The sequence below is a fragment of the Sander vitreus genome, chromosome 8, assembly GCF_031162955.1.
Source record: "Sander vitreus isolate 19-12246 chromosome 8, sanVit1, whole genome shotgun sequence".
In the NCBI taxonomy this organism is placed as follows: domain Eukaryota; kingdom Metazoa; phylum Chordata; class Actinopteri; order Perciformes; family Percidae; genus Sander; species Sander vitreus.
In genome coordinates this window covers 10,928,260-10,944,449 of record NC_135862.1, presented here as the reverse complement: position 1 = coordinate 10,944,449, position 16,190 = coordinate 10,928,260, and the positions used below count along the sequence as shown (strand labels likewise).

Here is a 16,190-nt window from a genome sequence, read left to right as displayed (position 1 = left end):
GCTCTACGCAGGACCAAACCATTTCATGCAGATACAGGGGGGTGGTCGGTCTATATGGATGTTTACTTTTTGGTCAATGGGGATATTTAACTTTTACTGCCAAAAACAAGTAAAAACAAAGAGATCATTAATTTTATTATTATTTTTGAAATATATATACTGAATGATGATGGTTTAATAATTTTATATTAGTTTTTACCTATTTTTTGGGGCCCCTGTCAGTCATGGGCCCTTGGAATTGTCCTAACTTTTCCCCCCTATATGGCGCCCCTGCCTTAAGTTATTAAACTATTACCTTAAGTTAATAGTTCTGTCAGACTTTGGTATTATAGAGATTAGATAGATTCTGATTTTAGCATGTTTTATTGCACTGGAGCTGGCCTCACTTATTTAGTGAGTGACTTTGATTTGCAAAGGTATGCCGGCTGGTTAGATCACTTCCAGTTTTGGTTAAGATTAGTTTCAGTTTTCACTAGACTAGTTTTTTAGTTTTAACATCCAGTCAGTTGCAGGCAGTGTTTGTGTCTCTTTTATTATGCCACATGAACTCTTTCACCCACTTTATATTCAACACAGATGAGGAGCACTGCAGGTCTGTGAGACAGAAGAGACTGCACGGGGAGATGTTGGTGAGACAAGAGGAAGACATTAGTCCACCAGATGGCAGCAGAGTCATGGCCAGAAGTGGCCATTTAGGAGGCAGGGAGGGTTGAATTAAATATGCTATCGAGTTGCATTATGGGAAATGTAGGGTGGAATGTTTTTGTAGCTTGACCTATACTAGTAACTAAAATGTAGGATATCTTGGGCTTGACCATTATGTTTTTAATCTGTCTCTTTTGAGTACCTCAACTTTGTAACACTAAATTGCTGGAGTAACCTTTTAACACAATTGATTAGTGTTTCTATTTTGGTTATCTCTGTTGTCATCAGTCATCTACATTATAGATGACAGGTTTAGGTTTTGTGCCCAAGCATAAGTGCAACCTTTGTTAAGCAAAGGTTGTGAATTAAAAACATACACAAGGATACATTATAGTGTAATTTCACCATGAGAAGTGGAACTTTGCTACCCAGTAAATCTTAATAATGGTAATAAGCCAACAGTTGGGCTGTAGAAAAGAGAAGCTGAGTGCTGCTGAACATTATCACCATTCATTTGACAATGACATTATTTTAGAAAAGTCTCTACTGTTAATCTACAGAGAAAAGATATGTTGGGAGTTGTGTAGTCATATTTATCTATAGCCCTAGTTTGGGCCTCTATTAAGGTTAGAGTCATAGAGATAAGCATCAGTTTTACTATAAAATAAATACCTGGTGATCCTTAAAAAGCCCAGAAGTTTATTGAACAACACTTACCTCTGTTCTGAAGATATTTCCAGAATCTTCAAAGACTCTACTAACAACAAGGACTAAAAATATTCTGACCACTGTACGATAAAAAAGATTTTTAAACCTGTTTCCACCCACAAAACTGTTATTTAATTCAAATAAAGATGGTAGCCGGAAGTGACAGATGTCTGTGTTCAATTTGTGCAATGTAAAACAAAATGAAAATGTTTTGTCATAAGTTATATTTGTCTGTATTGATGTTACGTTGTATTATTTATTTTATATTTTCATACAACACATTCAAAAGGACAAATGTCGGGTTGAAATGCGTTTTTTATTGTGCAGCAGAGGAAATCATTTTTCATCCAGAAGGTTAGAAGAGTCTTTTAAGATTCTGGAGATGCCTTCAACAACCTTTTGGGTTTTTCAAAGATCACATGTTTTTCTTCTTTGGAAATACAAATATGCAGCTCTGTTATTTGAATATGATGGCAATGCATTAGACACACAAACTCGAGGTCATTTATGTACAGGTATTATCAGTGCCAGTAGTTGACCATTAAAATGTCACGATTTGCTCCAGGCTTCGAGAAGAGTTACAGTAAAGAGTCATCAATATTATCCTATTAGCATATGATGTAGTATAAAATTATGAAAGCAAAGAAAAACGTGCAGTGTGACTTTGAGGTTTTCTTTCTCTTTCTTTTACACACTTTCTGAATTCAACATCTTTGTTAACAACTGAATGCACCAGTTAATTTCAGAAAATGCGAGGCTGTCTTGTCAGAAGTTAAATAGAGGGCTGCTATTGTGTGTGGACCCTCTCCATTCAAACAGCTGCTCGGGCTCCAACTAGATGACCTCATTTCCCTGCAGCCTTGGGGCTTTGCTTCATATAGTGAAAAGGAACGTGCTTCATTGTTAGTTTTTTTTATTTATTCCTCATGCACATAGAGTGGTGGATTACAACATTTTAATGATGTTGTTCGTCTTACTGTAATGAAAAAAAAAGATTTATAATCAATTTTTAGGAGTTTCTATGGTGTGAGACTGTTGTGCTGTGGACAGAAATCAGAGTAAATAAGAAAATTAATGATGAGAGAGGTGAAAGGGAAGTGTGTGTGTGTGTGTGTGTGTGTGTGTGTGTGTGTGTGTGTGTGTGTGTAGTGATGACTTTTATCACTTATGGTGCTTTTACAATACATCATATGGCCTGCAGCAGTGCCTCCTTTATGATTTCTGTCTGTCCTCCTTTTAACCCTGAACACTTTTTTTTCAGCCTGTGAGTGTTTATTGTCTGTGCTGGGTATTGAACGTCTCAGCCTGCGTGTAACTCCACAGAAAAAAATCCATCTGACACAATAAAACAAAGGATTTGATGACTTCTAACCAGCACATTCACAAATGCAGACACTCAGTCAGAGTCTGTGCGAGGAAGCTTTCGTATGATGTTACCATGCAAAGCAATCGTCAGTGGCCTGGAAGGACTAGACACAACTGTATGACCCTTATAGATTATACATTCAATGTCGAGCTTTAAATAAACACAAGCCATCGCCCAAAGATAGTATCACGAAAACAGCTATCTACATATGTTTTGACATTTCACTTGGAATCGCAAGAACCATAAAATATGCCACCATACTTATGTGGTCCTATTATTTCACAGTACAAATTGCTAAGAGTATCTATTTCTGCTGTCAATGCTATCTAGGTTACAAAGAATGAGTTTGCTTATTGCTGAGAGTTATATGAGAATATCAATACCACTCCCACTCTGTACAGTTTTTATGTAGCTATGGCCAGCAGACATTAGCTTAGCTTAACCCAAAGACTGAAAACAGAGGGAAAACCTAGCCTATCTCTGTCCAAAGATAACAAAATCCAACAACTGTACCAGCATACACAGTTATATCTGAGTGTGTGTATAAATCACCAAGTAGTGTTTTTTGCTGGAGGTTATGTGCCACACTATGGCTGTGTATGAAACCTATTTACTATATAGTGCACTACATTTACTGTCTGCCATTGGGTGTCTAAATTCTGAGTGTGAAAATGCTATATACAGTGCCCTCAAAAACTCCACAGTGAAATTACGCATTATGCAGTTGCGCGACTCAACAACTGTCAGTGATGATGCAAAAAGATGATAATAAATAATTGTCCAACATCGTAATTTACTGCTCACTATGAGTAAACTTTTGAGTGTCCATTATATAGGGAGTAGTGAATGAGTGAGCAAGACAGTGGCCTCTTACTAGCTGCTTCCCCCTGTTTCCAGTCAGTGTGCTATGATAAGCTAACTGGCTGTAGCTAAATATTTACCGTACAGACGTGAAAGTGGTGGTAGTGGTATCAATCTTCTCATCTAACTCTCTGCAAGAAAGCAAATAAGTGTATTTACCAAAATGTCAAACTATGTCTTTTACTATTCATATTTTACATATTCTTATTACCAGAGTCTAATTCAATTCAGCCTAAAGTCTGTGTTTTAAAGTCTTATACTGCTAATAATAATAATAATAATAATAATAATAATAATAATAATATATAAATATATTTTTGTAATATTTAGAATTAGTACAAATAATAAGACATGCCAGAGTGTCTTGGAAATTGGAAGAAAGGAGCTTTGAGGAAACAGGAAACCAAACACACATGTAGAGACACACAGTCAAAGCCTGATATTGATTTGAATTCAAATGGTGAAACAGCAGCAGAGAAGCTAATGGCCATGGATGCACCGACACCATTTTCTGTGACATGCATATAAACACATTAAATCATAGTGATTACACAGAATATAAAATATGCCGATGTCTGACACAGTTTACTGACAGACCAATGTTGATGTGAACGTGGTGCCATAAGTATGGACCAGGACCAGCAATCAAGCATCTCATATTTTCTCATATCAAATCATTGGGCCTCTTTGATGGCACACTCCTCGTTTTATTTGCAATATTGTTTAGTGGAGAGGGACTATTATTCTTTGTGGTAATTCCATCAAAGTAAGGTCATCCACCAACTGGGACAGACTGCGTCACCGGTTTGGTTAAAATGTCAAAGCAACAGAGACTTAAAGGTTAAAGTCCTGCAGCAACAGAAACACAGTGTGACCCTTTCCTTTTCACCTCTTTTTAATAGTGCTTTACCATTTTATTTCATGCCAAAACCACTCAAACTTCTCTCCACATCATCGCCTACAGCTTTTATAACACCGGAGAATATGATGCGTTTGTGCTAGAGAGGCAAGTGCTTTCCATGGTCCTGAAACACACATCTCTCTCTGTCTCTGTCTGTCTCTTGTGTATTCACATTTGCGACCCTAGCTTAAGGGATAAAACTAATAGCCTCCATAACTCCCTCCCTGCTGTCAGTCTCTTTCCACACCCACACACACACACACACACACACACACACACACACACACACACACACACACACACACACACACACACACACACACACACTGGTTCTTGTCAAAGGAGGAGCGACATCAACATCAGGTTACTTTCTGCTTCTCTCTCTGCTCCAGTGTGTCAACAGAGGTGAGAGCAACATGGACCAAACTAAAACAGCTCATCCATGTCATTCCCAGCAGATAAGGTAAGATGACATTTCTCTGTGGATTTATACCAAACTACCGGGGATAAGTGCACTTACTTACTTACTAACTTTGGAACAGCTACTTGGATCAGATTTTAATATCTTGAAGCTTTCAGCACCTTTAAAGTCAGAAAATCTTTTTTCCTGTTACATGCTGTAAAGTAGAAAAATCTTGATTTAAACAATGCTAAGTCAAATGAAGATATCTTGTGAGTCGTATACAAATATTACAAAATGATGCACTATAGAAATATAAAGCAATATTTTTGGACCATAAAAATATTGATGAAAATGTCACTTTACACTGATACGTTATATACTGATTGAAATTCTACCCTCTACATGCAACTTTAGTTACATGAAGCTTCTACTTATTGTAGAGTAGAACTTTAAGTATTATTGTAGCGTAGAACTTTTATCGTTCCCCTAAGGCTGTTTAAGAAATGTTTATTTTAATTTCTGTCCTGAGCTGAAAGGTTTCAATCAGCCACCAGCATTAGATCCCGACTCTGGATTCCCCGGTCTCCCTGCTCCTGAGGAATCCCTCTGGTTACAATATGTTTGTGTTTTAGAGGGAGATTAGATTTCAAACATGCAGCTCCCCCTGAAAACTTTAGGCCTACAAGATGAAATCATGTTATTTTTTTAATCTTTGCTAATTAACTATCTTACTCCTGTCCCCTGAGATGGACTCCCAGAAACGCTTCTATTTAAAAAAAAAAAAAAAAAAGAACAAAAAACTTGTTATTTCCTTTGTATCTTATCATTTCAGATTTATTTTGAAGTCCTTTCCAACCTGGTCACTCTGTTATTTCTGCTCTTAGTTTTTCTCTCCTCTTTTTTTCCCTTTCTGGCTCCTTTGCAGTGCTTCATTGAATATTCAGTGGTTTTCTCATCTCTCCGTTACACTGCTGTGCGAGGCCAAAGCTCACGTTGATGTGAAATTTCCCACTTTTTAGAATCAGGACACACTTCTCTGAAATCGCAACAAACATATGTGGCAAACCTACTTCCAGTAACTAGTGCAATGACATCAGGAACCTTTGCTTTAAAATACTAAAAAACTATTTCAAATCTGTCAAATTTTGCTTTTACAAATAAAACAGTGTGTGACCTCAAACAATGCCTGAAACTAAGTGTATGTATTGTATTTGAGTAGGTCATTTGGTCTCATATGCACACATATTGTGTATTTACATGCTTTGCAGTTGCTGGTTAAATTGAAATGCATCTGTACAAACATCCAAAATGATGTTACAGATATAGAAACATGTTTGTCCTAAAAAAATATAGTAAACAATAAAATAGATTTATGAGATAGAAATCTCTTTTGCAATGAAACATACAAATATTACACCACTTTGATCCCTGTACTCGTTAAATCCTCCTTTTGATGAAACTGTGTACTCTGTGTAGCGTCCGCTCTTGTCTCTGCAAACAAGCCCTTTGTTTCACCAACTCATCTGCCGGTAACTACTGGCTCTGCAGCTGACTGTTTTATCGTTCATTATATCAAATACTTTTTAAAGCCAAGCTCACCCTGCCAGATGAGTACTACTACTGTATATCCTAGAAACATATTACCGTTACAGCAGTTGCAGGCAGCATCTGCTGGATCTAATTACTATGTTTCTGTGCCTGTCAGAGAAATACTGTTTGCCTCTCTGACTCTCTCCAGTAGCCCTGGATTACAATTAAGGAGGTCCAGCAATATAGGTCTTATTAGTGTGAAAGAAGGGAAGAAGTGAGGACAGGCTTGTGAACAGATAGTGATATCCCGCTCTGTTACTAATCAATTCACATGAAAACATCTTTTTCACTCAAGCTTATTGTTAATATGTATGTGTGTGTGTTTGTGTGTGTGTTTGTGTGTGTGTGTGTGTGTGTGTGTGTGTGTGTGTGTGTGTGTGTGTGTGTGTGTGTGTGTGTGTGTGTGTGTGTGTGTGTGTGTGTGTGTGTGTGCAAATTCACTTGGCAAACTAGTAAGGCAAGGCAAATGTAATTGTATAGCACTTTTCAACAACAAGGCAATACAAAGTACTTTACATAAGACATTTAGACAAGATAAAAAAAAACACAAGGCAACATAAGACAATATAAAAAGACACATAAGAATAAGATTCAAAAGGATTAAAGTAAAATAGAAGATGAAAATTCAGCAAAAATAGAATAAAACAGATTAACAGAAGAATAAAGTGTGACTCTCGGCTGGTAAAGAAAACCTCCTTAAAGGTTTTGTAGTTTAGAACAAGTAAAAAAAAGTAGTGAATTTTAGCTCATAACTGTCCGACCACAACCTTACTGTTTTGGTTCACTCTCACTATATTATAATGATAATTCTAAAAATGCACTACAGACAATCTGCTCAGCATTAAACACAGACAGAAACAGAGACTAGCAAGTGAACATAGTGGAGTGTTTAGCAGCTTAAAAAGCCAAATAGTTCCTTCAGGAGGTTTCAGACAAAAAAGAGAGTGAATATTATATTAATATAAAACTGTTGTATATAAACCATGTATAAGGGATTCCAGCAAATCCATAGTGTAATAGTTTTTGGAGTAAGATATCATGATTAACTGTGTCAAAAGCTTTGGATAAATCAAGAAATATTCCTAAGGCATATTCATTGTTATTTAATGCAGCATTACTTTTGTCAACCAGTTGAAGCACAGCCATTTCTGTAGAATGATTTTTCCTAAATCCATACTAATGTTCATACAGGATGTTCCACTTCTGCAGATGTTTCATCATTCTATTATAAACTAACTTTTCCGAAATCTTGGCGAGACATGAAAGTAGAGAAATAGGACGTTAATTATTAAATGATCTTCGGTCTCCAGATTTAAATACAGGAACTACTTTAGCAATTTTCAATACATTTGGTCTTAGTCCAGTTTCTAACGATTTATTGAAAATGTAGGTCAGTGGCTTAACAATTGAAGAACTACATTTAGAGTGTGGGAGTCATTCTCTCCAAAAGAACTCAACCAATATTGATAAAGTACTTGTTAAAAGCACAAGCGATGTCGGAGGAGTCTGTGAATACCCTGTTTTCACCAGCAAACTGAGATGGAAGACTTGCTGAAGCCTTTTTACTATTGAGAAGCTGATTGATGAGCCCACATGTACTTTGGATGTTATTTGAAGCCTCATTGAACTTGGTGGAGTAATATGTTTGCTTTGCTATTCTAATTAAGTGGTTACATTTATTTCTATAGTTTTTATAATTGGCAATATTCAAAGGAGATGGATTTCTGATGAACTTCTTGTACAACCTGTGTTTTGTAAGAGCAGACTTGTTTTTTGTTTTGTTTAAAGTACTAGCTTTTTTTGTACATACACATAGGAACAAAGGGAAAATGCCTATTAAATACTGAGTTAAAAGAAGCCATAAATGAGCAATATGCTAGTCCAGCGTCATCATGCATATATACATCATTCCATGAAACATCACCAATCAGCTCCCCAAATCGGTCAATGCCTTTGATTGAACATTCGAAACCTTAAGGATTTCTCCATTTCCAGACGTTTGAGTGATATTGTTGAAGTCAAATTAAATATTGGAAGATGGTCAGATATATCAGTGAGAAGAATCAGCATCTGAGCTAAACGAGCAAGCAAAATACAACACTCTTCTTCTATTTTAATTAGTAAAATGAATCCACATATCATGGCATTGTTTTGCATTTTACTCTGCCGATTGGCGACCCAATACAAATGGATCTGTGACCCATTTTGGGTCCTGACCCTAACTTTGAGAAAGATTGCCCTAGACACTCACCATATGTCAGCCATTACTGCTATGTCTTACTGCGACCCTAAAATGTAATGGTTTACCTTGTTGTAAAGAACACACACCCGCTCTTTCTCATCTGTGACAGAAAAGGCCCAGAATGGGTCTTTGATGAGTAAGTGATAGAGTTAGAGATGCTGTAATGAAGTTTCATCTGGCTGTAAGAGCAGGAAGGAAACATCTCTCAGGTACAGTACGATGTTATCATGTGGCCTAATGGAGTCACTTACAGGGTTTTAGCAGAATGCAACAACCTTCATGGTCTCAACTAAGTGTCTTTACATTGATTTTCTGATCAGAATACATCAGTTAATCACATTGCTATGCTGTGTATATTCCAGGTCTATTCCTGATGTTTCTTGATTTTCAACAGAATAGTAGCCATAATGATACTTGCCTTAATTGTGTTGTTTGTTTGCTTGCCTGGGGCTATTTTGAATACAAAACCCATTATAAATACAAAAGAGCATGTACCTCTACATGCATGTTGGTTAGTAGATGCTTTTATCCAAAGCACCAAGTGTGCCTGGATTTTATGCGTGGGTGGCACTGGCGGAAATCTGTGTACACTCACTGAAACAGTCTTTCATAACTCACAGAACAGGTAGTTCCAGTGTCAAAGAATAATCGCCCCCCCCTTTTCTCACTCAGAAAGCAAAAATTGTTGCTGCAGATAACTTAAAGCCTCAGAGATTCGGCCCTGTCTTGACTTTAAAACCTTGGCTTCTATTAAGATTAATTTGACATCTGTCTCAAAGAACAAACATGTAAACACACCTAGTAACATGTCAGGTTAGAGTTAAAACTTCCAGGTCACTTAACTCCTTCAGTGTCAGTAAAGACATCCTCAGAATCTTTTACCACTCCTTCATGGAGAGCATCATCACCTTTTCTTTCATATCCTGATTTCACTCAGCCTCCAGAACAGAAACTGACTGCAGAGTGTTGTCAAAGTCTTCTCCAGGATTATCGGACTCCCTGTCCGACCCCTTTTCACTCTGTGAGCAGCAGACCATTAGAACAGCAGGCAGAATCTTGCAGGACTCATCTCATGCTCTGTTCCCTGCACTTGAGTGACTCCCCTCTGGACGCCGGCTTCGCTGCCCAGGATGTAGAACCCAGAGGAGAAGGGCAACCTTTGTTCCCAGGGCTGTGCAGCTCCTCAACTCCCAAACATCCCTGGCCCATTGCCCCCACACTGCAACTACCCCCCGCCTCCTGACCTCTGCTCTCACATTCATGAACAGTGACAGACTGCTTCCACCCTTCTCTCTCCCTCCTCCCTTACTCTCTCTTTGTTTCTTTCTTTCTTAACACTCACACTGTCGGTGTGATGGACAATCATTTTTAATATAAAACTGGATGGATGTGCTGCTGTTGCTACAGCTTTATATATAGTATATTTATTGTGGTATATGGCATTGTGTGCTTTTATTTTATTTTCTACTTGTCAGAACTACTCCTTGCACTTTTAAATTTCCCCCAGGGGATAAATAAAGTTATTTGAATTGAATTGAATTGAACTTAAGATGCGGGGGAAGAGAGTGGATCAGCAAAGAAATCAGTATAAAAATACCTCAAACCAAGTTTCAGAATCAAAAAATGTTTCAAAAATGTCTTTGCATAAGTAGCAGCTGCCATACCATTTAGGTCCAATCTCATCTACAAGTTGCTTATACAATAAGAGTTGATTTACAGATATAAGATAACAGTGACTGTGCAGATTCCAACCCTTCTTATGTGTTATTCCTGATATGAGTATGTTGGACACTGCTGTATATTTTAAACACAGCTGCTGCAGCCTTCATTTGCTCACCTGTCCATCCTTCACACCCGGGCCAAGCCGTGAGCTCAAAAACACTCAAACACCTGCAAAATGTTTACACGTTGTAAGTTACGCATGATTTTGCATCTGTAGCTGTGCAGACAGATAAAAGCACACACAGAGAGGAAATACTCCCCATCACAAAATAACAAAATAGATTCAAAAAGGCTGATTACTTCATAAGCTTCGTGTTTACCAGGTTTTGTACAGATGCTGTTCGAGCCTGAAACATCTGTGAGAAGGATATCCAAAACCAGACAGTATGGAGACTCTGAATTTCTTCAACACTACCAACATCAGCAGTGATGATAACACCAGCCTCTTCTCTGGAAGCCCTTACTCGACTGTGGAGATTGTACTCATCATCCTGGTGGCTGGATCTCTGAGTCTGATCACCATCATCGGAAACATCCTGGTCATGCTCTCTATAAAGGTTTGGGTTTTCTTGTTTTGATCATTTACGATTAAAGTTTCAAACATCGATCTTCAGACACCATGAAAAGCATGCCCAGACTTAAAGATAAGAATACAGCATGTGCAACTGTGTGCAGAGTGGTAATGTAATAGAAATGAGAACACACACATCACATCGCACAAAAAAAGATTAGCATCTGACAGCCTGCCCCATGTTGTTTCTCTAAAGGTAAACAGGAATCTGCAGACTGTCAACAACTACTTCCTGTTCAGCCTGGCCTGTGCTGACCTCATTATTGGCGTCTGCTCCATGAACCTCTACACTGTCTATATTGTAATTGGCTACTGGCCCTTGGGAGCAGTGGTGTGTGACCTGTGGTTGGCTGTTGATTATGTCGTCAGCAACGCCTCAGTCATGAACCTGCTCATCATTAGTTTTGACCGTTATTTCTGTGTCACCAAACCGCTCAGCTACCCAGCGCGCCGCAGCACCAAGATGGCGGGTCTGATGATCGCCGCTGCCTGGGTCTTGTCCTTCATCCTGTGGGCTCCAGCTATTTTGTTCTGGCAGTTCATTGTGGGTGGGAGAACCGTGCCGCCAGGTGAGTGCTACATCCAGTTCTTCTCAAACCCTGCTGTGACATTTGGGACAGCCATAGCAGCTTTTTACCTACCAGTAGTCATCATGATCTACCTTTACTGGCGCATCTCCAAGGCCAGCCGCAGCCGCATGAGGAGGGACAGTAGGAAGACCTCAGGTACCAGTCTGGGAGAGGGCCCCTCTCACAGCCAGGAGGATGGATGTGAGAGCCAGAACAACTGCATTACAACAAGAGACGCTCAGGTGGAGCCTGGAGATGAGAAAGAAAAGTTGCAGCAGCACAATGGAAGCAGACCATGTCAGGAAGAAAGAACTGACCAGGTGGACTCCAAGGCAGACAGCAACCAGGCTTCAACGTCTAAGGACACTGCGGCCCCTGCGTTATTACAGAAAGGCTTAAATGGTGGGAAACAGACAAATCAAACACAGCCACCTTCTCTGCAGAATTCAGCCGCTGACAGACAAAGTATGGCCACAAGAACACTGTTTAAGGTAAATTTGATTACTGAGTAAAAGATTGTGCCTTATGATTCAGATGACTAAAAAACACAAATTATCAATCAAGAATCAGATCTGATCAGATTTACAGCTCTAAGACCTAAGGGATGGCAATGTCGGTCGGTCCACCAATTTGATTACCGTAAAGTTTTGTACAAACAATAATTTTCCCCTGAGGTTCACATTTGTGTGTTTTTTAGTGAAATGTCTCGACAACTATTGGATGGATTGCAATAAAATTTGGTTCAGCCATTCATGTTCCCCTCAGGATGGATTGTAATAACTTCGGTGATCCCTTACATTTCAATATAGCGCCATCATCAGATCAAAATGTTTAATTTGTCTAATACTTTGGTTTATTTATAAAATCTGCAAGACTAATAATATTCCCATCAGCATCAACTGTACTTTGTGTTTACTGCTATTTAGCAAATGTTAGCATGCTACCACACTAAATTAAGATGGTGTCCATTATACCTGCTAAAGTTTAGCATGCTAACATTGTCATTGTTAGCATGTTAGCATGCTGATGTTCGTATTTAGTTTAAAGCACCGTTGTGCATAAATGCAAGCATGGCTGTAGATTCTTAATACAAATATATCAACAAAAACAGTTGTTTGGTTGTACAGCTCCATACTTTTACTACTCTAAAAAAACTCAACCACTCAAAAACTCAAAATGAAAGCTAATGTTGCTCCATGTCTGCTGGATGTGTAAATAATTGACTGCTTGCCCTGTAGCCTTAACAACTTTATGAGGTGCTAATGTGTCAAAGTGTGTTTAGGCTACAGCTTGTTCCCCTACCCACAACATGCCTTAAAACAGAATTTCTCATTTTCCAGGTGACGAAACAGAGTGCTGTGGCAAAGTGGAAAAGGAAAGGCATTTCTTCCAGGGAGAAAAAGGTGACACGCACCATCATGGCCATCCTGGTTGCTTTTGTTGCCACATGGACACCATACAACGTGATGGTCCTGATCAATACCTTCTGTTCCATCTGCATCCCAAACTCCCTCTGGACCATTGGCTACTGGCTCTGCTACATCAACAGCACAATCAACCCAGCCTGCTACGCCCTCTGCAACACCACCTTCAAAAACACCTTTAAGCACCTGCTGCTGTGCCAATACAAGAATATACGTACAGCACGATGAATGTTAAAAAAAAATACAGACGCTTGTTTGTTATAATGTTATAAATCTTGTAAACTGAGATGACACAAATATTGGAGTGAACATATTGTTAAAATAAAGACTGTGTGTGTGTGTGTGTGTGTGTGTGTGTGTGTGTGTGTGTGTGTGTGTGTGTGTGTGTGTGTGTGTGTGTGTTTAGTGTCCGGTTAGATTTGTCATATTAAGATAATGACATCCGTAATCCATGTTGTTGTGAAATAAGCCCATGTGTGATATTCGTCCGTATCTTACCCTCTTTCATGTATTATTACATGTTTTCCATAAATACAAGGGATAATGGCAGAATATGTAGTTTAGTGTCAGTTTACTTTGTCATAAACTTCAAATAAACTGGTTTCATCAGGGATTACACACTGCACCACAAAAAAGTGCAGTGCACTGGAGGAAACAGGGGAAACCCTAAGACGCAATGCCTTTTTGTACCTGTAACCATCTTCCGCAGCAAAGTGTGTCATCTCTACAGGAGATTATTGGAAACTATAGCTTCATTCTACCTAGTTAGAAGAAGAAGCAAGCATAGTATACAAATGTCATTTATTTGTTGCTAGTAGCTACTTACCCAAGCTATGCTATTTTTCTCCTTTTCTGACTGATTCTCACTACTTTTGTCTCTTATATAACTCCATCCTAAACAAGAATAAAGAGGCTTCACAGCAAAGTGAGCAACGATTACGTTTTCTTTAACACTAAGAACCTGACCACAACACATAGGCCTAATTCAAAGTATAAAGGGTCTACTAGTGAACAATTCACCGGCCACTTACCGGGACATTTTTTATAGCTCTCCTAATATACCACCAGAGTCTGAAATTCCTGCACTGAATTGAAACGGGGAACAGAGAAGGATTTTGAGAGAGAGAGAGAGAGAGAGAGAGAGAGAGAGAGAGAGAGAGAGAGAGAGAGAGAGGACTGGATACTACGAGTTCCTCCCTCTAGACTGAGTGTTGTACACCGCTCCTGGTTTGTGTCAGACTCAGAAACAGAACAGACAAATCAAACTAAAATCCTCCCATAGTCTTCACACTGAGGAAAAAAGGACAGAAGGTTTCTCTGTCTTAGCTGTGGGAAAACTCCCTCTGGACAGCTGTGGAACCGTTACTCCCTTTAGTGGGACAAAAAGCATGTCTCCTGCTGAAGGCTCACTGGCAGAAACCTAAAAACTTTAACTATGTCCAGTGTGCACTGTTGCAACATGAATTGCAACATGTGTGACCACTGTGTGTTTTTACAGCAAACTGCATCAGACTTGAGTATATTGACAACCATAACACAGAAATAATGGCTCTCGCTATGGTTACAGTCTCTCGCCGACCTTTCTCCTGATCTATTTTGCCAAACGCAACCTAAAGTAAAACCTTTACTTTACTGGATAGGTTCATTTTTTTATGTTTTAAAACAATATGGGGAATGTTACATCTGTCCCCTTCCAAGTGACCAATGGTGGAATTCTGTCTCCTTTTCTTTTTAATATGTATATGAATGATTTGTCTTTGATTTTAAATGCATGTGGTACAGGTTGTAGGGTTGGTGACTCACTAATTAATCACCTTATGTACGCAGATGATATGGTCATTTTTAGCCCATATAGTGCTGGTCTCCAACAGCTTCTGAAAATATGCACACAGTATGGTGCTGATTTTGATATAAAATACAATGCCAAAAAGAGTAAGATCATGATTATTAGAAGTAGAGAAGACAGACAGTCAACCTTCCCTGACTTCTATCTGTCTGGTACTGCACTTGGGGTGTGCAGTGAGATTACATATTTGGGCCATATTATTGCAAATGATCTGTCTGATGATAAGGATATCTATAGGCAGCGTCGGAAGCTGTATGCTCAAGTGAACATGTTGTGTCGTATGTTTAGCATGTGCTCTGTATCTGTGTAGATCTCACTCTTCAGAGTGTATTGTACACCATTGTATACTGCCTACTTGTGGTGTCGTTATAAGCAAGGCAGCATTAGAAAACTCACAGTGGCTTATAATGACAGCATGAGGCTGCTGCTGAGAGCTCCAAGAAGCTCCAGTGCAAGCCATATGTTTGTCAGTGTCGGGGTACCTACCTGCTCTGCTGTTTTACGTAACCTGATGTATAGATTTATTTGTAGGGTATCTGAGTCATAAAATGACTTGATCACTGTTCTGGCTAACCCTGTACGCAGTTCTGTTAGATTTTCTTCCAGACTGTGGAACCACTGGCGAACATGTCTGTATGTCAGACACTGAACATTGTGGAAGGTTTTGTATGTTATGTTATACTCTGTGTGTTTTTTTTATTGTGATATGGATGTGATATGGGTCTGAAATAAAGTTTATAAAAATAGTCAGGTGCTCATATGAATGTTAAAACAGGTTTGCTTTCTGTAATCATTCCTCCTGTTCATACTGGCCATTGCCGTTTTGTTACTATCCTTCCACTGCAGCTCATGGGAAACACAAAGAAGGAATTCTGTAAAAAATAAAAATGTTGCAATGTTCATACAAGAACCTCACAACTGTTTTAACACAGACTTGTGAACTTATCCTTTAAAAATCGCCATACCCTAATAGATAAAACCACATCAAACGTAAAACGTTAACATAATGTATTACCAAATTAACAAATCTGACAACTAATATCAGTGTGCCTCTGATCTTTCAGCCTGGTGATAGACACGTAAAGGGAGGTGGTCAGTCCCCAAGGGGTCACATTAAAGTCCACCACATTATTGCTGGTGGACTTTAATGTCAACACATAACCCTCTGCATTGCACTCATGTCTGTGCTTATTGCAATTTGAGCCAATGTTATCAAAGACAACACAAAAACAAGAAGCAGCTCTGCAAGTCTAAATGGGTCTTGTGTATAAGTGCTTCTCCATTAACGGCAGATCTTTTAGAACAAAAGACTGTATTAGGGCATGTGTTGACATCTACCTAC

The 16,190-nt window shown here is 38.8% G+C and overlaps 1 protein-coding gene across 1 annotated transcript; it reads left to right on the top strand.

The window, feature by feature from the left end:
* The first annotated feature begins 10,778 nt into the window (after nt 1-10,778).
* LOC144521496 (muscarinic acetylcholine receptor M2-like) lies at nt 10,779-13,927 on the top strand. Its single transcript, XM_078256040.1, has 3 exons — nt 10,779-10,995; nt 11,206-12,069; nt 12,919-13,927. Exons 1-3 carry the CDS (start codon nt 10,825-10,827, stop codon nt 13,228-13,230), a joined length of 1,347 nt encoding a protein of 448 aa, XP_078112166.1. The 5' UTR covers nt 10,779-10,824; the 3' UTR covers nt 13,231-13,927.
* Nucleotides 13,928-16,190: the final 2,263 nt, after the last annotated feature.